The following is a 26,047-nucleotide window of genomic DNA, read 5'->3' as shown; positions in this document are numbered from 1 at the left end:
AACACACAAAGGAATAAAAAATGTGCTCTGCAGTTCAGCCCCTGCGCACCCCTGCCAGACTGTCGCCGTCGTCACCTACTTTACATATCACACGCAGCAACGAGGGTCTCGAGAGTGTATTCAACCCAAAAAGCCCCTTTGCAGCCGCCTCGACGCCCTTCCAGCAGCCGAGGTATGGAGAATACGCCTCTGATGTTGGACCGGCTAAGGCAGCATTAAAATTTCAGGCGCCTCCGAAATGTATACAGATATATCTGTGGGTTGAATCACTTTCGAGAAGTAGCTCTCGTGCATGCATATTTTCTGTTTCCAGTTTGCATTATGTAAGGCTCGTGTTATTTCTCAACGGCAAGAGAAATAATGTACAACAATCGGTGAAATTATTTTGAATACAACAGCCAGCAACCACACACAGGAAAAAATCCTATTGAGTTGTAAAGTGAAATCTGATCCACTCGATGAACGCAAGCCTCTGTTCTGTGCAATTCCTTCGTCTGATGACCACAAACCAAAAGAGCAGCTCTGCAGTAGCGGTAAAAATGTGATTCGATTTCAGACGGTCCATAATTCAATGGAAGCTTACATATTGCACGTTGAAATGCGTCAAATTACAGGCTTCTCAATTTTTGAGAAGCTGCAATTCACGACTAATTTCACTCCGGCACGCCTGACAGTTTTTGCACCAAACTACTGTTTCGAGTGAGTGAGTTCCCTACAGAGTTGTAAATTAAAACATTTGGAGTGCGAGTAGTTCTTCGCGTCTCTAGAGGCGTGAAAAGCCGGATAATTAAAAATAAGCCGCTCAAGTGTCGCGTCTATTTCACGCCTGAATCGCCGTACATTCAGTCGCTGTGAAGTTGGCCGGGCAAAAAAATTGTCTCTCCACTGCGTCGCTACATGATTAATTGCGTTAAGAGAAACATAGCATTTAATCAGAGACTTGAAATTCGACATGCTCTCTCAGCGGCAGCAGCAATATCTAAGCCGATGGTACGTAGCGATTGCTCGCTGAAAGGAGTAAGTATACAGTAAAAAGAAGAGGACGCTGCAGACTCTGGTAGGCAAGATGATTTTATTTCATTGGCCGGCAGCAGGTTCGCCATCATTTTATGAGCTTTTAAAAGAATCCTGCTCTGCGGCGGGTATAATTGAAGGGCGATTTACATGGCATGGCGCACTGGAAATTTGCCAGTGAAGCAAGGCTGAGAATTTTAGTTGCTTTTTTAATATCGAGCACCACAATACGAAGAACCTTGTTTGAAGTGAACAAATTATAATGTGTAGCATGAATCTGCATGTTATTTCAAAGCTGTTGAATGCTATATTGCAAAATTACTTTAATGCGCATCTTTTACGATCAAGAAATTGGCAAAAAATAAAGTCAAAGAATTTTTCAGCCTAAGGCTACTGTAGTGGATGTTTTAAGTTTCATTGTGTGTAAAATGTATTTTAGTAAAATCGATTCATTTCATTCATCATAAATTGATTAGAATTCCCCCACCAAGGAGGAAACCATTAATTAAAATGTGTCTTTCATCTAAAACAAATGATACAATGATTACATATCGATTTTGTTCAAACAACAAATTAACATAGGTTTATTTGACTATAAATGATGCTTTATCTGTTAACCTTCAGTGTGCGAAAAGGTGCGAATCGATTGAGGAGTGGTGAATTTTAATCGGGAGCGCCGGCGCTGGTTGCTGGGCGTATAAAGCGATCTGGCACAATTGCTGCCGTGGATGCTGATTGTAATTCATGGATGGAGTGCGATTTGCATTTTTGCGGACGCGCGCGGACCCAGCATACATCAGTTAGTTGGCAAAAGAGGCGGCGGCGGCGAACAGGTTCTGCTGGAATTTCTCGCTTTAATTACTTGGAAAAATATTTACATGTTGCTGTGCGATTATTGACACAAAAAAACATTTGCTGAGGCAGCAGTCGCCAATTTTCCTCTTCTCAGTCCGTCTGGCGAAAATGACCACATGCGGAGGCATGTAATGAATTCTGCTCAATTTCGGCGCCATTAGTTGGTGGCCGTGCACTCGCAGTTATGAGTTTTTCACACAAATGTTCAAGGCAATAAAAATTTCACGTGCCTCGCAGCGATTTCGGCAGTACACTGCGAAAAGCTGCCGCGTGTTGTTCACGATGAGAATATCTCGCGCGGCGCACTTTCTTTCAACTTCTGAGGTGCTTTTAGAGTGAGATCATGCCCATTCGTAACTGTAAAACGGTTTTGCGATGGAACCAAAAGCATCAGCGGCGGCGGCGGCGGTAACGCTCCGCGCCGACCCGAGTTTGTTCAACTATATACGCGCAGCGTATTGAGCAGGAAGTTGGTAATTAAGGTAAGGGAACACCCCGCCACGGGGGGTCATCCCTCTAGCCCGCTCAGTCCGTCCGCTATTAAGGTACTTGTGCTATTTCTCAGGAATGCACCGCGCCAATGGAGCCTCTCTCCCAAGGCCGTAGGTATGTAGAGGTGAGTTTGTATGGGCACAGGTATTTACCTGCGCGAAAGAGTGAGACTGGACTGGAGCGAGCGAGTGAGTAATAATGCCGGCGAGAGGCGAGAGATATTTTGCAGATTAGTTGCTTGCTGGCTCCGCGCATCCAGCCTATACCCACTGAGAAGAGGGTCCACCTCCTTTATTTAGAGGTACATCATAGTCGTCTCAAGGCTAGGAATTTTTCATCGTTTTTTTACGTACGCGATCGGTTAAGCAAGTGCGCGCCACCAGGATCTGCCAGAGCTCTTTTACTAATGAATTACCCTCAGTCGGCGCTGAGGTTTGGTTTTAGACTGCAATTATTGCATTCTTAGCAGCTTTTCAAGATCCGGCGCTGAGGAATTTCCGCTCGTTTAACTGTGAAAAATGCGCGGACAGGGGAAGTGTGCAAGGTCAATGGGGGCTGACTGCGACTTCATATGCATAAAAAGGAAACTGTGAAATAACTTTCCAGCCACGCAGAGATACATATAATTCGGCTTTTGCTGCACATACAACACGAAGCAAACCAACTAATTTCTCTTTTCGTTTGCACTCTGAAATGAATGTAGGCGGGCGTATTCAAAGATCGCTGATTCAAAATTCTCTGCAAATAATATGGATTTTGTTTTGGAGGTTAAGTACTGCTGATAAGGTCTGCGAGGTCGAAACAACCACTTACGAAAGCTTGTGATACTTATTTTATTATATAATTTTTCAATTTTTAGCGTTCCGTGCCTGCTTGTTCGCAAGCCATTGTAAAATCAGTAGAAAAAAAATTAATCGTCCAATTTTAATGTTTAAAAATGTTCATATCATTCATTTAAGAGCCCCTCCAGCATCAGTCATGGCATTAAATCGGTCTGAATTTATCACTGGGGCGAATGAAGTGAGAAGAGTTTTGATTACCCATTGCAACGCTGGGCTCTTTTCAGCCGCTGCTGGATTTGCTGCTTTTTATCAGCGTCGCAGCTAAGTCGGGGGATGATGACACATTGCGTGACGTCAGTAATCAAATAATCCAGCCGGCGTGCACCTCCCCGCGGGGCAATAACAGTTTGAGTTTTTCATATTAGAGACTGGCACACATCTCGCAGGGCATCACCCCCTTTTAAAGCAGTATTGAATGAGCCAAAGCGGAAGAGCAAACGAGGTGGGAGGCGACAAAACAGTCATCCGAATGCAGCATCCGACCTTCTGCCAGAGGAAGAAGCTTGGCCAAAATTTTTAATGGGTGATTCAGCCATGACCATTATTTCTATTATAATTCTCCGCCGTCTACTGCTGCTGGCGCATGTCGTGGCAAATTGATATTTCTCTTAAGAGTTCGCACGCGCCGGCGAACGTTTTAAAATGCTAAGCAGCCACTCCTGCTGCGCGAAACATCAAGTAAACGAGGATTTCAACAGCCATTGGCCGCATTGCAATTAATAATAAATAATACGTGTGGCGGTGTGGGCAACTTCATTTGTATTAAAGTGAATAGCTGGCCGCGTCTCTCTCTCTCTCTCTCTCTCTCTCTCTCGCGAGGATAAAAAAGATCAGATGCAGATTCAAGATAAGCAGCGTCTGCGGCAGAGGCGGTTTTTTGTCTTTTTTTTAATATGTATATGTTATGCTTCCAGGCGGATGTATATTTTATAATAATAATTTAGCCTCCGCCGCCGAGCCGACTCGCTTTTGATCAAGATTTGAAAGGGAAATTCGTATAAAAGGAGCTCAAAAGAATCGGAACCCTTAGAGGTGGAGCAGAAACAAAACACATTTGCACTACCGGGGTTGTCAAGTTTACCGCGACGTCTGGACTCGATTTCAAAATGTGTATAATGCAAGAGTTGAAGTACGTGTATTACAAGGCTTGGGAACAGCCGATAATGTTACTTAATGGAGGACGTAAAACATGAGCGCAGGGATATGACAAGCTTCGATGATATGAGAGTGTAAATATTTACTTTTCTCGTTCACACCGTGAGCTAAAAGTCAAAAGTGATCATTTTGCACTCACAATCAGTCACAACATTAGTTGCCGTTTTGTTGCTCTACTAACACGAGAGCGAGCCAAAGATTTTGATCAGAGCTTTATTTGGTAAGGGCCAATTGGCACGGCTCAAATTAGTGCGCGTTTCGATAAAAGCACGCCAAAACATTTTTGGAGCAGTGCAAAATTTCCCACTGGTTACGCCATTTATTTATTTCATATAGTTTGGTGGGGCTAGCTGATTGTGATTTGCATTTTGTCTTGGATAGTGCATCATTTGTTGCTTTAAAGTGCACAAGAAAATTTGCAAAAGTCAAGAGAGGGATTTGCTTCTTAACGAGTTCTAAACAGCCACGGAATTCTTGAACACGCGCCAACGTTTTGGGCTCTTCCTTAACTTTTTTCAAGCTGCTGCTGTCAAATTTCTGCCTGCCAGCTGAACAAAAGCTGCCTCTCGCAATATTTGCTCAGCGCCATCTCAACAGGCAGATAATTAGCCAAATGGATTCGGCCCTCGTGTTCTGCGCGCCAGGATCAGGCAAATATTCAATTAATTCCAGCCGGCGCTGATCAATACTCGCAGTGTGCGAGAGAGTGGGCGCGAAATTTCTCGCCGCTCGCGGCGCTCGTCCAAGATCAACCGACCGGGCGTGTAACTGGCCGTGCAGATTTTTTGTTCAAATTCAACGCCTGCTTGATGACCTGAGCTCATTTGCTGCTGAGAGGATTTCAAAGCGAACGGCGGCGGCAATTCGATTCGTATTTAGATTATCCCGTTAGAGTTTATTGATGGACACTGAGCAGCAGCGGGGCAAAAAGAATGAATAGCCCTGACGAGCGCGTTAATATATATTTATTTTAGTGCTGAGAGTTGCTACAAATATTTTCTTTATGCGTGCTCCTCTCGGCTACTATCATAAATCCTGCTACGGTTTATTGTTGTTTCTTTGTCTCGAAAAATAATATAAACCCTAACACAACCCTGCGACGCGCATGCAACCTCAGCCTAAAATAACTTCTGTGGAGGGAAAACCTTGTTCAGTCGCTATTTGCTACCGCTATTTGCATTTTCTGTGTCGCTCTTGAGCGACAGTAAATACTGCGGAAGCAAAGCGCACTTTTTACGGCCCTCTTTTCTTGTCAAACCCAAAGCCTGGAAAAGGCTATGGAATGCACAACTCTAAACTTATGACAGGCTGTGGATCAATTGGTTTTTGTGGAACACGACGCTCCTCGTCCCAAGAAATAGAAAAGGCTGCAGACTGAATTTCTTCGATTGAAATATTTCCCCGAGATAAACCATTCCAATAATATTTTGAAGGGAATGAATGCAAAAAATGGATTTTTTTGAAACGCTTAGTAAATTTTTTCCTTAAAAATAAATAATGTAGCGATTGCATGGTGATCACTTGAATACATTACGAATTATTTTCAATCAATTGTATGAAAAATTCTTCAATGGTTCAGTATTTGGCTTTGAACTCTGATATAGATATAAATAGTTGAACAGTTTGAAGGGATTAAATTCAGGGGTCTGGAAAAAATCGTCGGAACAAATTTTAGGGACATCAGAGTGTTAGGGATGGATTAGGTAACATTGAAGGCCACTTGATGGACGATATTACGTCTTATTAAAAGGAAACATGGGATACCTGTGTATTTGTTGCTGAGAATGGAGGATAATGTAGCGTGACAAAACGTAATGGCTATTGATTTTCCACACCCAAGGATCACAACCTTCGTGCAATCTTTCCAGCTTATTTAAGGGCTATTTTACAAGGACGCTAAAAATAGAGGTTCCCATTTGAAAAGGATTTCTGAGAAAAAAAAACATTTTACAGGTGGATTAAGACTGCATAATGTCATATTTGTGTGTTTTGTTCGGAGCAAATCGCCAAAAACCGGGCTGAAGGGAAGACAAACACTTATTCTCTGGAACGAAAGGTTTAATACAATCCCCCAAGGGCCTTTTTGTACACCCCATAACCTCGGCAAATATCTCCGACAAGTCTCATGTGAGTGAGATATTTTTATTTTTTGAAACTGATCATAGTCTAGATTGTTTTCATTGTAAATTTTTAATCTCCCGGGAGAAACGTATCGTAAAATTGCGTATCTCAGTCGGGCCATTTTCAACGTTCGCTTTGGTGCAATAGCGAAAGAGCTTTAATTTTTAGTCTCATGCTACATAAACTATAAATTTTTTAAGGTTTTAAGGAACATTACCATTGAATCTTTTTGATTTCGCTTTGAGGATAGTGGCTAGATGGTTGTTCAGTGTAGATTGCAGCTTCTGGTCAAAGTCCTGCCTCGCTTTGCTGGCCAACCCAGTTTCCATCCTCGTAGTGCAGCAGGATACATTGAGGCCGTCATCGTTGCTTGGGATGCACACTTTCAACCCGTTGGCTGAAACAAAAAACAACACAGGTTACTAAAACTGGGGAGAGAAAAACTCACAGACGAAAGCAATTATCACACTGTTTAAAATTTAAATCCCCTTCCAGCAGCGACAGCAGCCTTTGAGCGAGAAAGCGCTCCTTCTAAAGCGCCGGAATGTTTTCCTTCCATTTTGAACCAATGCACTGATAAAACAAAAGGCTTGAGAGAGCATGTGCATTAAAAAAGACCGCCAATGCTGGGAAGACACATTTTTCCAGAGACCCATATAATCCCTCCAAATCCATAAATGAAGGGCGACCCATGCGCGCTCAAAGCGTTACTAAAATAGATCCGATATTGCTCTTCCTCCAGAAATATATACACTAGCCGCTCCTTGGTGTTAATGGGGAGATGCACGGCTGCTTTTTATTCTCGCTCGCTGCCCTGGACCCACAAGGTGTGAAACGGTTTGGAATTTCAAACTTTTGTTGCCGCTTGCGTGTGCACACAAAGGGGATATCATCATTATTACGCCATGCTGTAGCATTCTCGAGCAAGAACGTCGTTGGCGGGCGCAGAGCAGTAATTTCGGCCAACAAATCAATTTAAAAAGAGCGGTGACTTCCAAGAACGACGTCAGTTCACAGGATTGTTTGACAAAACAAAAACGTTTGCACACTTGCAGTGTCACGAATCCGTTACCATGTAATTGAAAGCTGGGTCGTTATTCATCCATGAATAATAAACTATGGCAACTCTCCGGTCAAAGCCGTTAATTCACCAGATCGCAATCCCTGATTGGGTTGCTGAACATGAGCATTTCTTAAAAAACAGAAACTTACACTGACAATTTTTAACAAAAGCTAGCCTGCCTGCTTTGAAGTCTTATCTTTCTAAAAGTCTCCATGGTGAGTATCGAATTTGCTTTGCTTAATTATCGCTAGAAGAAGCGAAACAGTACACCGCCTATAATTCACAACCCTACGCGATCGCAATCGCTTGGGCGATAAATAATTGGCAAAGAGCTGGCGTGTGGGATGGTATATTTGAATATTCACCCGTCGTCTAGCCATCTCACTTTGCTAAAGGGGTGTTTAATGACTGTGCAAATATCGAGCCGGCTAGACATGCACGCGCGGCATTCCGCCGGCACGATTACATACAAAATTCACAAATGACGCACACACAGCACAGAGAAAAGTCGGCGCTCGTTCGTTCGCTCGCTCGCGAGGGCGTAGGCCCGTTTTGTCACGCTACATTATCCTCCATTCTCAGAGTCACGACGTGTCTGAGATGTCTGCGTGAATCTGAATACCTGCTGCTTCTGAGGACGAGAAAGGACCGACGTAAAAAGGACCGAATCATCGTGAGCAGCATATACACTGAGGATATAATGATAATGATGATCTCTCTAATGGCACACACACACACACACATACACTCATCTGCGAGCGGCATTCTTGAGACAAAAAGCGTTCGTTGCGATTGAGATGTGAGCTCACCCATCATCAACTCCCTTTCAGAAATGGTCTTTTTAATGCACCAATTTCCTGGAATGCGAGACAAAAGTTGCTGTGAGCGCACTGTAGATGAGTAATAAAAATAGAAAAGATTGCCAAGATCGCTTCAGATTCCAGGAACCAACAATATGCTGTCGTACACTTTTTTCTTTAAGGAAAAAATTACAGCAGTTATAATGGGCTCTTTACCATTGACCATTGACTGTTCAGCAGTATTCTGTTCAGAAGAGACACGGTAAAAGAAAACACATCATGAAACTAATCTAATCTGTCAAAATCTCATGTAAAGTCATTGGTTATTTTTTCAATTAAGTTGATTAGCTGTTAATCAGATATTTACCAGTTATCACCTTGTTTTCAGATTTGGAATCTTCATATAAACTAATGAAATGAATTGCAAGTTATTAGGGTGCTTTTGTCGACAAGAATTTAAGCCAGGTTTTTCAACTAAGTAAGTTTGGTGACAGCTCATATTATTAATTTTGGTGTTCTGGAAGAAAAAGGTTGACAAGCTCGAGCTATGTGCGCGAAATTCTAAGCGTTTTACTTCAGTCGCGAAGCGAGGGTTGCTTGAAATTTATGTTTGTTAGTGAGTTCCTTGGTTGGTTGGCTGGCGTTGGTAAATGTTTATCGCCGCATGGGTTGAATAATTTATTAATGCTGCGTGCACGGTTGTAGCATGGTGCTTATGAAAAAGAAGGAAGGCTGTTTTAATAAGAAGAAAAAGAGGCAGAGGATGAAAATGTGTTCAAAGTCAACGGGACCGGAAGTGTTGAAACAGAATGTCATCTTTTAATATCACATGCGCTATAGCCGACGACGCAGGGGAAGAAGAGGAAGAAGAGCCAAGTGTGATTAATACTGGAGGCGCGGTAATGAAAGAAAATATGAACGGCGATTTTGAGACGCTCTATTAAGTGGGCCACTTAACAGGCGCTGATGCTCGAGTGGAGATGCGAGGGCTGAAAAGAGGATTATTTATTTTAGAGAAGCCTCCTTCAAACACGCGCCGGCAAGAAATTGAAAGAGCACCCAAAGTTTGCATTGGCAAATCTGGTGCAAATTGTAAATTATGGCCCATTAAAATAAACAAATTTAAACCGAAAATAAATATATTTTGCAACAAGCACTGAATGAGCATCTCAATTTCTGATTTGAAATGGTAAAAACACTTCTATAGAGATCCACAATAACCAGCCGGTAATTTGGTATGGTCCAAAAATGGACATGCCTCAACAGCAATTCAATAAAGTATTAAACTGTTTATTCAGATTGTTAAGAGAGAATTCGATGAAAAGGTCCCACACTAATTTCGCATTCTCAAGCGATGAGCTCTTAAATATCCAATTACATGGTCCACGTTAGGAACGCAATTCTCCTCAGGTGTGCCCATTCAATCGCCGCGAAACGAGCTCTCTGTATTATCCTGGGCTGGAACCGAGCCGAGAGCGCGAATTTATAGCTTCATTATTAAAGCATATATATGTGTGCTTCTATTTGCTGTTCGGCTACAGCGATCAGATTACAATGAGACCTCTTAGGCAAACAAAGGGCGATAATCTTAGATAATCTGGGTCATATTTTAGTAGCAAGAGATGAAATCCGTGCTACCACGCCGCGAATGCAGCTGAACGGGCGCGAGAGGAATGAAGATGTGTTATTCGATACACTTTACAACTGCTGCTGATGGCGGACGGCATTTCTCTAATAATGCAGGGTATTATAAACAGGCGGAGAGTTGTTCCCCAAAATGTTGTTGTGTTGAAGCGATACTTTTCGGCTCTAAGATGATAATAACACACGTTCAGGCTGGAATGAAACTACACGCAGCTAGTGAGAGCAAAAGAGACCGCCCAATCAGATAAAATAGCAGCTCTCCACCCGCATGGAACTAGCATTTTTTCATTAACAACATCAATTCCTCTCTGGGTAGGGAGGATATCCGGCCTTGTTTTTTTTTTCAGCACCACCGCGAAGGTGTCGCGCAGACACCGAAAAAGCGGCAGACGCGCTTATTTTGTGCTCACTGGCGATTATCTTCTGTTCTTTTTTACTTGACTGTTCCGCCACAGCGTGCATAAAAATTTGCTGTTTGGCAGTTCTTTCTCGCTGCGAGCCTTTTGTCGGTGTAGCGGCGGCGGCCTTCCCTCTTTTGTAAAAAAGCTGAATGGAAATTTGGCAAAGTGGCGCTGCTGCCTGCATACAAATGAAAATTAGCTGTGGCCAGCGGTTTTTGCATCGCACGAGCAGCTTAGTTGGAAACAGTTGGCTTCGATTATTCTGGTCTAAAAGGTCACTCTGAACTTTAGTGCAAATTTAGAGAGTAAGCGGAGGCAACTTTTTAGTAGATATTAACTCACTTTGTAATGTCTCTTTTAGCTAGGTGACTCTCTCTCTCTCTCTGTTGATTGCTAAACTACCAGTGAAATTTGAAAAAATTGAAGCTATATGTATATAGCGCTATATTCCTCAGGTGATCCTTACTTATCTAGTTTAATTCATTGAAATTTACAGGCGGTCAGTTTTTGAAGTTTGATATATTTTAAAATCACAAAACGAGTGTTTCCAGTTAAAATCACCATTGTATAGACGTCTGACTGACCAAAATAAATATTCTTCAGTAAGGGATGCACATTGGGAAATTGTCGTTTGACATTTTCTCAGTTTTTCACATTTCCAAGATATATTATTTTCTTCTAGCTGACCAGGATGACTGGGTTTATTTATAAAAATATCCGGTCGCCAAGCATACTCATCAATCATTGCACAAGTATTGAGTTTCGTTTCTCAACTTAATTACCTACCCATTGCATTGTTTATTGCCAAAATTTATTTCATACCTGCTAAAATAGCATAGGCATATTACAACTTTCGTTCAGAATGAATAAATTTCATGTGATTATTGCTTTTTATGGGCTCAGTGCGTTAGTGTGCACACAGCTTTTATTGTTAATCTGAGCAACTGAATAATCTGGCTATTTAGTGGTGTCTTTGCTAGACAAATTTCCCACATCAGCAAAAATTATAGGAATGTTGCTTCTTTTTTAAATCAACAATTCCGAGTTCAGTGAGCATCTATATTTTCACAACATTCGTGCTTCCTTTGTATCCGTGGGACAGCTATGAATCACCCTGTGGGACAGCTATGAATCACCCTCCAGCCAATTGACCGCTTGAAAAGGTTCCAACAAAAACACAGAGAGGCGGAAAGCTTCTCTTCTCTGCACCTTACTATTCAACTAGAAGCTTATTGGGCTTACGTGTTAGCAAACAATATGAATTCCATGGGAATAAATTGAAAAATATTTTGCTTTTGTGCAGTTCCATAACCTGAAAATACCAGACCATTGCCATAGATTTCCATAGTTGCCCTGCTGATCCGCAGTAAAATCATTTTGAATCTAGATTCCTGTCGTGAAAATTCATAAAAATTTTAATCTTAGTTGGGCCATTGCGCACAAGCTTCTCTAGCACTTTTAAAGATTTAGTGGAAGGATTAGTTGGAATTCCATTGGCAAGCAACAAAGTTCAATTTCACATCGATTTTCTTATCAGCTTGACACTTTGTTGATGGGCGCATTTTGCTGCTGTTAATCAATGAATGATAAAAACAACATTTGGGGCATTTCTCAGACACCTACATTGGAGATAAACACAATAAATAAAACGAGGCGAAAACGTCATGATTCCAATTATCATCAGGGGTGCGTGGAAAATAAGCCATTAGTCGTGAGGCACGCGATAAATAACATTCCGCACCCCTTTTCGCCTCTATCCTAACAAAACAAAATTATTGCCGGTTTTGTATATATGGAAGCGTCTGGCGCCTAACACTGGGGGGTTAATATGTATATATCTGGCCCGAGTTTATATATCGCCGGTAGATAGCCTTGCTAATTCTCAATTAAAATTCTCGTTCCATAACGTTAAAAAGAAGAATTGGGGGAGTGAAATAAAGGCAGGCTGGCCAGAAAGTAGAGGGAGTAAAATGCAATAGCTTCATTTCATAGACAAAAAAGAATTTCTTTTAAAGTGTAGGCGAATTACTGCTATTGAAAAATTTACACTGACGACTTACAATTAGTTTAATGTAGAATGCGAAACATTTCCATGTTGAAAGTACAACGGAGGGTAATTTCTGGTGACGGAAATGAAGACAAGAATATATGCTGGGCTCAATTTTACGACTTGTGACTCACCCTAGCGAAAAATGTGTTTTAACAAATCGCATCCTCTTAGTCGAAATACAGGGAAGAGTGAGGATAAAGAGAAAAATAATTAATTGTGAAAAGATATTTAACTATTTTTCATATCCTGTGCCTCATTCGGTCCGTCTCATCGGCGGACGATTTCGCCCACAGAGTATAACGCCGAGTATTTTTGCGTGGGCCGGCAGAGTTTCTCGCTCGCTATTTATGTATATACGTAATGTTTCTTCTTTCCATTGCTCATACGCGCGCGCGCCAGAGTGTATTTATTACCGCATAGCCTTTTTCCGAGTGGATGAGCTCCTTACAAGGGCCCTGGCAAATGGCAATAAATATTTATCTGCACCAAGTGGCGGTTCGTAAAATCGCTCAGGCACGAATAAGGTACACTTGTGTGGGATCAAATATTGTTTGGCTGGAAGAAGAGGAAGTAGTGACTAATATAATTGCACCTTTAATACTAAAAGTCGAAACAATTTTAGGGGCACGTGTCCCACTAATGATAATGACTTTTGTAAAAATAATAAAATTGCTCCTACTCGTGAAATATTATGTTATAGCAAAACATTTGTAATAAAATTACGTTCGATTACTGCCTCTTGACAAATATAAATTGGAATGATTCAAATTTCTTGTCATTTTCACGCGATTGTAATGGCGCAAATATTTCCAATAAAAATAAATTTTAAAGAAATTTTCGGTGTGTAATTTTTTTATAGAGACTAACTATTGATTTGAGACAGCTTCAATGATTTTTAAGACATTGATATAAAATATTGATCAAATCATTATCAAACTAACAACAAACTTGCTTGATTTGCGATTTTCCCTCGTTCGCCTTGACAATGCAGACGGACGATCACGAAGAATGAGAAACGAGAAGCCACGCATGCACAATCGGAAAAGCAGCGGCAGTCAAAACAAATTAAAGCCAGCGAGAATCAGCCAATTTATTTATTAAATACGGTGCGCCCCGCTGTGCAAATTGAATCAGTGGAGCGTGCATATACTTTTGAAAAGAGTTTGTTTCCCATCAGGCAGGCTATTCGAGAGATGCTATTTTATTGTATGCTTGCTTGAGGTATGCAGCCGGAGGGAAGCGGCGGAATGTCAGCATTTTTTTTATTCGCAAGACCGAGCTAGACGATAGGCAGACAATGCAAAATGCGCACGACCATAACGTTCGCTCATTATTTTGTGTATTTATAATATAGAGAAAGAGAGACAGGGAGGTAGCGCTGTGAGCTGGCTTTTGTTTCAGCAAACAACCCTCCCTTTCTCTCAAGGTTTGAAGTATGCGTGTGGAGATTAAAGAGCGAATTTTATGCATTGCGAATTCCTTTTTTGCGCGCTGAGAGCACTTAAAGAAATAGCAGTCTCCGCTGGCTGGCTTGGGCTGGCACAATTTTTCGCAGAGTGCCAGCAGCAGCTCCTATATAAGTCGTCGTTTCGCAGTGTGTATGTGTGTGCCAAAACGCACACAAAAAGGGATTTTCTTTAGCTGCGTTGCGTTTCAAAGAAGATTTCTGCATGTCGGAGAACTCCCATTTAGCGAGCAAGCAAGACAAAGAGCAAAAACGACGAACATCAGCATTGTCTCCAAGCTGAGATGTATGACAGGTATAACAAGCTTATTATTTCAGGACAGGGTTGAGTCTAAAAATTGTTGTGCAATCTTACAGACTCACCTCGAATTACTTTTAAAAATTATTTGTTAGACTGTGAGAGTAACCTTTGTCGATTATATTTTTTATTTGCTTTTTCCTCACTGAAACTCACTAAATAATATCTCTTTTCATAGATTTGCCCTGCGTTATGCGTGCACAGTGGTGTGAGCAACGTAATCCATCATAACTGCTGATTACGAGCACGGAAACTGAGGATTAATTACATAAAAAGTGGGCATTACCATTTTTACACCACGTTGTGTGCGCACGTTTGCTGATAAAAACTCCAGACTCGGATATTAAAAAGGCTGAAGTTCCATTTAACACCACGCCGTTCAATCCCACTGAGTGAAGCAAATGAAGCTTTAATTTTCCAACAGAGGACGAATTATATAGCTGGAGCGTGCACATGAATTATTCATCCGTAAAAACGCACTAAACAAAGGCGTGCGGATTCAGCGCCCTTCAAATGGAAAAATTCAAATCAAGCCACAAGGATGGGAAAAATCAATTCAGCTTAAGTGCAAATGGAAATAAGCTGACTGCTAATTAATTCGACGTACCTCAAAAGCGATAAAAACTTAGACGAGTGAGTGAGTGTGTTCTTTCATGGAAAAATTTATTATGCTTGTCATTTCAAAACGCAAGACTTATGGCCAGCAAAAGCTTTGTGAAATGAAGTCGTCTCATTTTTCATCAGGCCCGCACCATCATTTTATTGCGCGTTTAATTTGGAGGAAAACGCTTGAGAGACGCATCAAAAACTCATTTCCACCTTCAGCTTGAAATTTTAATCAAGTCCTTGCTCACTGGAGCACCGCTGCGAGGAGACTCGCGCGGGTCGTTTTGCTTGCTTTCAATATCCATCTCCGCGTGCTTTGTTGTCTGCACAAAGAAGCGAGAAGCGTCATCGTCATCGCCCAGCCAAGTGTTGTTCGTCAACCTGCTATCGCCTTAACACGTTAGGGTTATTATTAAAATGATACGGAAATTATTATGAACTCTTTTTGGGTAATGGGGGAGAGCAGAGATGTTATTAAAAGGTATGTGTTGCGCGCTCCAGACTCTCATCTCTCAAAGCCCACCCAGGAAGATTTAATATCAAACATTATTATATGTATATATCCACATTAGTCTTGTATATGCCGCGGTGAATTCTTCCCAAGGAAAGTGCGCGCGGCGAGCAGGAAAGACATACTTGACCACCCTCAAACAACTCTTTTAAAACAATGATCGTGTCCAATAATTAATTATCATAAATCAAGCGAATAGCTGCTGCTGTTGATGGTATGGAAAATTTTTCTCAGCGCTTCGAATTCCTTCAGGTCGTGCCACCCTGACAACTCAAACCTGAAAGGATCATTATTCACCAAATTTCTCCAAACACTATTTTACGGCAGTCTTATTCACTAGATTCAAATTGCCTAACCACAACACTAAATTCGTTTAAAATAAATATTGTTTAGTCAAGTCGTTTTTCCTCACTGATAGCATTATGCTAATATACCATTTAAAACATAAAATAATGGGAAGATTTCTGGCAAGCAACGAGATGAGACTTAACTAAGAAGAGCAAAACAAATTTTTGACAGATGACATAACCCTCTATATCAGATTAAAAAATAAGTAATTCTTTGAGCAGTTGACAGCTGCAGATAGGTATCGCACCTAAGAATGCTCATGATAAGAAATTATTTTAAGCCAGAAAGAAGCTGTGGTTAAAAATGTTGTAAAGAAGTTTTGTAACATCCCAATTCTTGCACGAGCCGGAATGCTATTTTTCTTTTTCTTAAGCAAAGACTTAGGCCAAAGTGCGAGGAGACGCCATGCGTGGCGTCTAATAAACGAGGCTATATTTATGAGGTTGGTTGGTTATTTGAAAATCTGCAAATAGAACTTGCCACCAGCGGCGGAGTAGCATACACACGAGTCAATCACGAGGGCGCTCTTCAAAAGAGAGCAGGCGTCAGGACTTTTTTGCCTCGGCCGGCTTTTCGCTCTTTTGACATTTGCGTAAAAATAACATTTCCATTTGTAAATGACGATGCAGCCGCGAGGTTTTTTCCGCTTGGAGATAAGTAGCCAAGACTCCAAAATGCACGACGTCGAATAAATCCACCCATATTTGCTCACTGCTGTTGGGAGGAGTTATTGCGCTCATTGTCAAACTCTTAAGAAGACAGTTATAAATTCCGCCCTTTGGCACAATGAAATCATGCGTAAGCTGCTTTGGCTGCCTTTGTTTTAGTTGAATGACTAAAGAGTCGGTTTCTCAACTAAAACTTTTTCTTTAATGCAATGCGGCATAAAATTATGTAAAAATTTACGACATGCGGGACTTGCTTAGCGACCAACAGGAAAGTTTTCTGTTATTGCTTCCCTTTTTTCTAGCTCTCGACATAAACTTTTAATTGGCGTTGAAGCTCTTCAGAGCTCTCAAAAACAGAAAATTAGTTGAAAAGCAAGCACATAAAATTCACCAGCAGCCAGTTTTTTATACCATTTTATTTCTGCTTGCAACAAGGGTTCTCAAGTGTGTCTCGCCGGCGTACTCTTTACTGCCCTCTTTGCACTCTTCCTTCCAGATCCATTTTCTGACGCCATACTTTCCATTAAAAAATTGCTCGAATGAAATTCAAGTCTCTACAAGAAAAGTGATACCATGTCAAAGGCCATGGGTAATCTAAACTCGATGAGGGTGTGTCCCAACCACCGCCAACCACACGCAAAATTATTCAGTTACCTGTCAAACAAGCAACTTAAAGGGCTTCCCATATGTTGCCAGGTAAGTAATAACAAATTGATTTATAGCCAAATTGCTATGTCAACACTCCATGCACATTTCGTTGTGCAGTTATAAAATGGCAATTATTGCTGTACAGATTGCTGACAATATTAGTGTTATATTGTTATTGTGTGTCGTGCCCAAAGTTGGAGCACTCAGACGGTGAGAGAGTACAGCATATAATAATTGTCTGGGCTCGCTTTATGGAAGGAATGGATTTTTATAGCACCATCAATTCAAAGCTCAAATGTTTGCTGAGTGATAAAACTGAAGCGACAACACATCTCTCTCTGCTAGCAGAGCTTGATAGGGCTTCTGATGGTCGTCATGGCAACCGAGCTCACACGCACCCTCGCACCTCCACGCCGGGCTGCTGCGATGAAAGGGTGAAATCAAAGCGAAATCGGCGGTGATTGAGTTGTTTCCGCCTCTTGGCTCGCCAAGATGACGATTATTAGCCCTCTGCGTTTCATTACAAGGTGAATGCGCAGGGATGATTGCAAAAGGGTTGTAAGTTTGCACATCCGCACCGTGCGCCGATCGTTTTTTCGCCCTCTGGCCTTGCAAAGGAATCAATTTATCTCCGTCGCCTTTTTTTGCCATCCAAAAAGCGAATTTCGAGGCGCAGCTTGTTAAGGACTGGGTACCAGCGATAGTACATACCAGCAGCAAAGTGGCATTCGTGCAATGGAAGCTCACAATCTGCCAACATGAACGAATTCCAAAATTCTATATGTTTTAAGGTTAGGAACCGAATACTGTTAAAAAAAAATATTTAAATTTTCTCTTATACTCTGTGACTGTTTCCCTTGCGTTCAATAGATTATTTTACGAACGTCATTGAGTGCAGGACATTACTTTGTGATGTAGATGGATGTTTTAATTAGTCCAATCATTTCAATCACTCATGAAGATACTAACAATTAGTTAGTTCATTGTAACTGGAGCACAAAAACTTTTTTAATAATTGTTTTTGGTTTTTTCCGTCTTAAGGTCAAATCAATAAGCCGCGACCATAAAAACACGCATGACTCACTTTTCGATTCAGAGTCCAGAAGAGATGCAGAGGAAATAAATTGATAGAGTGCAGTCGGTTCTCTTATCATAAAAAGAAGCTTCTTTTGCAAGTCAACAAATGAAATGTTGTGTTTATCAGTGGTGTCACGTGACAACTTTCGGCGATTCATGAAAGCTGCAGCTGCGTCACGCAAATTTTCAAAGGACGTGACATGCGGAATGATTAATTGATCTAGTTAGAATGGAAGCAAGTGCTTCTGATGAGTTTGGCACTTGTTGTTTCGTAGGTCAGAAAGCGGGGTCACAAAGTTTTAATACCATGGTTGCTCACCCGCAGGTCAACAACTAGCTGCATGGCTTGTTCTGCTGTCCACCAACCAAGATGCTAACTCAAGGGTACACAATTTATCTGACCATGGAAAAACAGGGGCTAAAGCACACCACACAATAGTCATCTAATAGATAATAAAGCCATTAAGAAAATGAAATCAATAAAATAAACATTATTCCGATTTTTATGCCAATCTTGGACGATTTCTTCACTAACGAAATAACGTAGAAAATATATTATAATAACCCTAATCTGCGAGTAAATGTGTGGCATGCCATGTTGCGACATTTCAGGCAGCAGACGTGTGAATCTCCAAGTGTCAACAACCCTTTTTCTCCCCCAAAACACAAGGCTTACTCAAAGAGATAAAGGAAGGGAGGTTCATTAATACCCGCGAAGCAACTTACAACAGCCAGAGATGCATTCTCTCCAATTAAATAACATTACAAACACCGACAAGTGCGGGGCAAGAGCAGCGTATGTGCGACGTTTTGAGAGAGCCAGCACGCACACATGAAAAGAAATGTTCAAAGAGAGAGGAACAAGGCTGCAGAGTGAGTAATCTGGAGAAGAGCTGATTCTACTGCGTGCTGGCTATGCATATGTCACGAGAGATCTTGCACAATTAATGAGGACACCCGTGTAGCTTCACTGAAATATCTCGACTCTTCTCTTGCAGGTCGTTCAATTCAACTGCATTTTTAAATAAGCTATTAGCGGGGTCAATGCATTTGGTTTTGAATAGGAAATGCATATTTTATTTAGTTCCCAAGACGCTGGACGAAACAGTTACGTGCTATTGCGAATTTATATTTATCATGCGTGCTCATTAAGCTGGTAGAGAGGTAAGCAGATTAGAAGTGGATGATACGAAATTATACCACAATTTAAGCGCATAAGTAATCCGTGGAGTATCATAAACATAATAATTTCTTGTCTGATCATTTCACGCTCACTTGGTCACACCGTCTGCCTTGAGAAAAGATTTTAATTACTCACACGGACAGATAAATAAAAAACTGACGCCAACTGGAATTTGTGTGATGCGAGTTAGAGATATGCGTTAACTGACGCCGAGTATTGCACTCTCGTTAAGTGTTGCACATGCAATGTAAAATAAACTGAAGTATAACTTTACAAGAGAAACATCTGTTAATATTCCTGTACTTAAGTTGCTTAACTCCTTCGCACTTTACATGGCTGAAAAATTCAAAATTACACATTTAACTTTTCGTTGTCACGTGTCATTGTTACGATATTAAATAAACATATTATGTTATCAATCTACTTAAAAAATTGAAAACTAATTTACAGCTTGAGGTGATCACTTGGGTGGCCTCTGAAGCTTGGGGGAAAAACTCGAAAAATCGTGTTTTTTGTGTCTGGTGAAAACACATTAGTGTTTTAGGGATAATTAAAATTCCACTTTACAAGGTGGCAACCCGTTCTTTTTTATTGCGGCACGTTACAGTGCTGGCAGGTTGGCTGGCTGGTCGATCTATAATAAAAGGTGTTGCATGGAAATAGGCAATTATACTCTAGAAAGGGAGAATCGGCAGGCTGGCAGGTGTTGCCCGTGCCTACTCTGCGGTTTTGATCAGACTGAATCCTGCGCGCCACATGTTTTCCGGCAACGCATCAGCATCAGACAAATAATAAAATAACAATTTGAAAGAGTGTGTGGCACATCAAGTCTGGCTCAGCACCATCTTAAGTGGGGGTGAGAAGTCACAAGAGCACAGGGCGCACTAGCACAAAGTGGGGGAGAGAGTCAGAGCCACCACAAGTGGCTGCAGCAGAATAAAGGAACAAGAAGTGGTGGCCCCTTTTGTTAAGAAGAAACTAGGATAAAAAGTGCACTGGAGAGGCTGCTGCTGAATCCGATGCTTCATCATCTGCTCGCACATTCCAGCACACGCACGAGGCAGCAACATTGAAGGAGGGAGGGAAAGGCGGAGAAAAGGTATAATGGGAATCATTGAATTTTCAAACCAATGCCGTGCTTCACGCAAAATTTTCGGAGCATTATGAAATTTCACGCGAGTGATTTTGCCTATTGTCAGTCTTTAGGTTACATTGAGATGTGAGGGTGAATATCCGTAATATTATAATCTTTAGATTGTGGCGCCTTCTCGCCACTAATAACTGCCTTGCATTTAACCCATATCGCCAGGTGGCAGTACAAAGGTGTGCGACAAGCAGAGCACCCTTACTGCACCTTATCCCCCACTGCACAATCAGACTCGCACCAAAGCAGTCGCAACACAATAATTTCTCTCTCCGGCTAGGATGAGATTTGGTGCGAGCAAAGTCCATAAAAACTATTTCCTATTAGACCCGAACTACGGGGTAAGTGTCATAATTGTTTGTATTTGAATGTGATGTTTTTATTGTTATAATCATTTATTGTGAATGTGATTTTTGATTATTTATGTAATTTCACAGTCTCAGTCTCGGTCCTGATCCTGATCTTGGTCTTGATCTTAATTACTAAACCACGAGACATGAATAAAAGACGAATAATTTGCACTACCAAAACGACGCATTTCTGTCACCGCTTCCACGTACCCCATAAGATGATAACAAGGAAGATTTATTCGCATTAATAAACATCTCGTAACTATAGGAAGATATTGTCGCTACTGCATAGAATACGTGCCATTTTTAAATATTTTTAGTTTCGTCATGGCACTCTCAAGAAATTCCTATAATTCAACCGATCTTTCCCTCTAACATCCCTTTAGCGAGGGTCGAGTGTTGGGCCATCAGTTTTTCTTATGGTCATAAACCATATTCTGATTTAAATTGGCACACATGTTTGTTCAAGACGGGTGACAGAATTCATGACATGCATTAAAAGTGATTCGCTTTGAATTGCCTACCCAAATGTTAAATTTGTTACCTGCTGAAGAATTGTTAACAAGAAAATTGAAGTCCATATTTTCATATAGTGCGGAAAAACACACAAACAGAGAGAATAGAGTGTAATAAATTGTGCGATGGAGGGGCTTTCATTGTAAATTTTGTATACCCATTGAAGAAGGAGGATACATCAAAGGGGATGCCGCCCTTCAAGAATGCACCCTGGAAAGAGAGAGAGCTTGTGCGGCGGCTTGCAACAGCAGCAGGTAAGCAGGTTTGTATCAGATTGTTTGGACTTGTCAGGACCTGCACCTTTTGTCATCTTTTACCTTGGCAACAAATTTTACCTGCGCCAAGGCGGAGAAAAATCGAATGGACAGAATACGGCCATAAAAATAGCTTCTACTCAAGAAGCAGTTGATTTTTTTTATCGATTCCACAAATCTGTATATATAGTGAAATAACCGGGGAAAACTCAATTTGGCCCGGGTTTCTCGCGCGCGGCTATAAAAGAGGAGAGAAAGACACAGACAGCAGCTTAGTCATCTCTTTTCAAACCAGCCAGCATCAGCAGCAAAAAGCGCGTGTATAAAGTAAAGATGACGAAATTATTATTCAAAACAGCAGGCGCCCGGCTGGGCCTATAAATCAGGCGCGTTGATATTTCACCTCGACGCTCTGTCGCAGAGGTGTGCGTTACATTATTACAACAGCCAAATTACTATTCGCGTGGCTCAAGGCTCTTACGCTTTGAATAGCAATAACTCTCGTACGCACAATCTCAATAATCTTAATTACTAAAACTAAATGCCGTGTCTAAATACGGTTGCCTTTTCTCCTGAACATTTCCCGATTTGCATAATGTGCTGAAATCTTAATCGAAGGGAGCGTGCTTGCATCAATTTCGTGAGTAATTACTTCTTATTGTCTGGGCGGGCACGATAAGAGAGAGGAAGAAATTAAAAATCATCAGGCGCCGTTTGTTCTGGATCTCTTAATTCATCACTCTGTTCCATCTTAAGTTCCAATTACGAATTAATTAACAATTAGCTTGTGCTCGCGTCAGTAGAAACCATCATAAAACGTGCTCGGCGCAGAGCAGAGGATGCTATCAAGTGATTTAAAGGTGTAATGAAATAGTTAGATGGGCGAGTGGCGGCGGCGTCTTTTTCATTTGTAAAAGAAAGAGCAGGATCTTCAGGTTTGAGAGTGGAATGTGCGGAGGTCCCCCTCTGCACTACCAGCATCTCCCACCTTTTTTCATGCTTGCTCGCCAACATCGGCGGCGGAGGGCCTGTTAAATATTTTCCTTCGCATTAGGTTCCTTCCCGTCACTATTATTCGGGATCAAATAATAAAATACAACAACAACAACAAAGAAATTGAATCTTCCAGCCTCTCCAAAATGCTATATTTGCGAATGAATCACGCTCGCGAGCGCATCAGCACACAAAGGGCACGCAGAACAAGACGTTGCCGCACACACAGCTTTCCATCCCTAATGTGGCAACCGTGAAGGAAAAATGAGCATTTTTCAGAATGGATTTCCAGACAAATCTGTATAATGCGTGCGCTACCTATTTATTGTGCGGAATAGGTGAACGAATTTCTCTACTCGATGCGAGATAAATTGGGAATTCAGCCGATGTCACCACCATTGTCCGTATCCGTATCGTCAAAAGCAGGACAGGAATTTGAATAAAAGAATTCCAAAGAGAGCAGACGGTGGTGGGTATAAAAAGGAGAGCGTTTGCTGCTGTCGTCGCATGATGTATGAACAGAAATTAAAACATCACCTGCACTCCGGCGACACGGGAATTTCGTCACCGACCATCGCACACGTGCATGCTCTGCTCATTAATACAGATTCGGTGATAATTGCGGAGTCGACCACACAAAGGCGTCTCTTTGCACAAAAAATCAGCTCGCTCCAGAGGAAGGCTGTTGTTATAATTATCGAGTGCACTGCTGGGCCACCGCGGACGGAATTATCAATTTCACGCGACCAGTCGCTGGTGCGAGACTGGAAAAAACAAAAAGTAATCAAAAACGCTTCCAGCAAGAAAAGGCATGCGTTCAGAGCTAGGGTTGCCAGAAGTCCAAAAAATTAAATTAATTGTATAGCGTGTATTATTACAAAATTGTGATACGTATTGGGCAATGAGAATTTTGTTGTCAAAAGGAAAAAAGATAAACAAAAATGTTTGGGAAGGTAAGCTGTTTTTCACTCATATATATATATATATATATATATATATATATATATATATATATATATATATATATTGGGCACTAAACCTTTTGGCAAAAGTAAGAGCTTGCCTGTTTCGGGATTTTGGTACCCTTAGTGTGTTTAAGGCAAGGAAATCTAATGCGCTTTTATTTATTTTCGTTGGTTCGCCGACAAAAATGAAAGAACAATAAGGCGCAGGTATAATTTTTCATTCAGACGGGCGGCGCGGTGAATCACTGAAATGATGCGGTTTCTTCTGAAGGAAAATAATATTTCTCATCAGAGCTGAAGCAACAGCATACGTCTGACCACATCATCTTTGCTCTGCGGGGCGATAGTTTTCAGTATGAATAAAAAAGACAACAACTCGCGCGCGCACAGCCCGCAGCAAACTAATTTGGAAGCAAATGAAGATGTATTGTTCACTCTTAAATTAATTTAAGAGACGCAAACGCAAAATTGAAATCATCAAGTTGCGTAATTTTAGTGCCGATAAAGCGGTTCTCACATGTTCCTCTTTCATCTAGATGATAATGAAATATAAGCGCCCTTCCTGTGGTGAGCCGGCAGGATTTTTATTGCATAGGATCGTGAAACCTGAGGCACGGTTTAGCCAACAGGCTGCCGTTTCTAGTTTTGCAGGTGTAGATAGGAGGAGAGAGGGCTGATTGCTTTCAGATTGCTGCTCCTTCCTGCAGTTCGGCATTTCGCGTTACCATGAAATTAAAGAATGCTGTATAAGTGCTCTTTGTTCCAGCATTTTTCGCATTTTAACGCTCTCCACCACGAATGTTCCTACACTCGGGCGGATTTTACTCCAGTCATTTTATAACTCAAGCAGCGCAGTATAATCAGAGAGGTATATTTCAAATAATGGATTGCTATAAAAAATATAATATACGAATTATACTGTATTAATCTTTTTAATAGATTTTAATTTTGCAAGGGCTGCATGTTCTTTAACATTTGATTCGACTTGAACCAGAAAACAGGCATCAACGCATGGGTGTATTTCAGAGGCGTGAAATATTTTTCACTCAGCGTCCCTCTTGTGCCCGATGTACAAAGCGAGTTCAAATGATTAACAGCATTTTCCACACAAAATAGAAAAGCAATACTGAGAACCACAGCTTTTTATCGTAAAACGCAGCAATGAATTATGACCTGTGGGGTTCTATTGTCACTTTGGTCCATTCAAAGCCAGAGCGGCGCCTCGGCATGGCTCTGCCAAAACCACCCCCGTGGCACCAGCAGAGGTGAGGCGGTGGCGGCAGGCATAATCCTGTCCGTCGCATCACAGGGCAATCAGATCCAAACGATCTGAGGGAGCCAACGCTTAGCGGTGATATTATTGGGGTGGCGTGCATTTATTATCACACGCGCCGCGCGGGGCAGGTAAGTCGAACAGGTACAACAACTTCATTAACGTGACGTCAGGGCCGGGGGTGACAGCTGATGCGTCGCGGTGGGTCTGCTGAGCCACAAGCAGGAGGTGGAGCAAGGCAGCTGCGCCGTTGGAATGCGGCCCAGCCAGCGCGACTGAAGGCCCTTCCAAAGTCTGCCCGCTTCCCACGCGGCCAGGACCTTGGGCAGAGATGCTCTCCTCCTCGCTCGCTCCGCTGCCTGCTTGCCTGCCTGGCTGACCATTTACATAATGCTGTGTTTAGGCACCGCGCACATACATAATATGCGTGTACACTCAAGTGCTGCACAAACGGCCCAATCAGTTAATTACTGGCGGTCGGTCCAGCTCCGCGCGCAGCTAATCGACGATTAATTCCACCAGAGTGAGTCCGACGGACGACCTTTGTGATCGAATCGCTTGCAATCTTTTCACTTGGTGCAGCCTCCGTCCAGCTCAATGGTCTGCTGAAGGGCTTTGGCCACAGCATTTTTCAGACCAGTGGCTTATTTTTACACCAGCGCATTTTGTTTGTTCCCTTTTCATGAACCCGAATTCCATTGGGATGAATCATACAAAATGTTTGCTACTAAATTTTTATAAATTTCTTAAATTTAGCACAATAGAGTCCAACTGAATTAGCATTAAGGTTAAAATGGTCCAGTTCCAATTTTCTCGGAAACAAAAAGAAATCATTAAAATACACCGTCAGAGGAAGGTGGCCGTCACGATGCATCGCATGAATTGAAAAACAGTAATAAATATTGAATGAATGCGCGCGAGATCGATTTATCAAAAGTGCATGTATAATTATGACGGGCCGCCGCGATCAAAAGAGAACATCGTTCGCCGCCCGCAGGCATTTGTATTAGAGTAGTTGGTTCAGAGTCTCTCGTCTACACACGCTCTCTGTTATTATCCGCGCGTCTCGTCTATTTCCAAATATAATATTCCGTGGATTGCGTGAGTGCCGCTCTTATCGCGTTTAACCTGTCAGGAACAAGGATGGTATCGAGCTGAAAGAGCGTTTTTTAAAAGCACCTTAATAGGTCATTAATGAAGAGCAGCAAAAGTTGATTACGACGGCCATAAAATCGAGACCACAGGAGGAAAACGGACAAGTCAATCATCAAGAATTAAATTAAAAGTGTCTCCTCGTGCCTGTTTGTTTAG

General features: G+C 41.7%; 1 protein-coding gene across 1 annotated transcript in view; it reads right to left on the bottom strand.

Moving 5' to 3' along the window:
• dlp (dally-like) overlaps positions 1-26,047 on the bottom strand; it is a 42,368-nt gene that overhangs the window by 9,811 nt on the left and 6,510 nt on the right. Inside the window, exon 2 of the mRNA XM_065477396.1 lies at positions 6,697-6,876. Within this exon, the coding sequence (XP_065333468.1) occupies positions 6,697-6,876 (180 nt within the window). The remainder of the gene's footprint in view (positions 1-6,696; positions 6,877-26,047) is intronic.

This window comes from Cloeon dipterum, chromosome 2 (assembly GCF_949628265.1).
Source record: "Cloeon dipterum chromosome 2, ieCloDipt1.1, whole genome shotgun sequence".
NCBI lineage: Eukaryota > Metazoa > Arthropoda > Insecta > Ephemeroptera > Baetidae > Cloeon > Cloeon dipterum.
The sequence above is the reverse complement of the archived record's forward strand: the minus strand, read 5'-3'. Positions and strand labels throughout refer to the sequence as shown.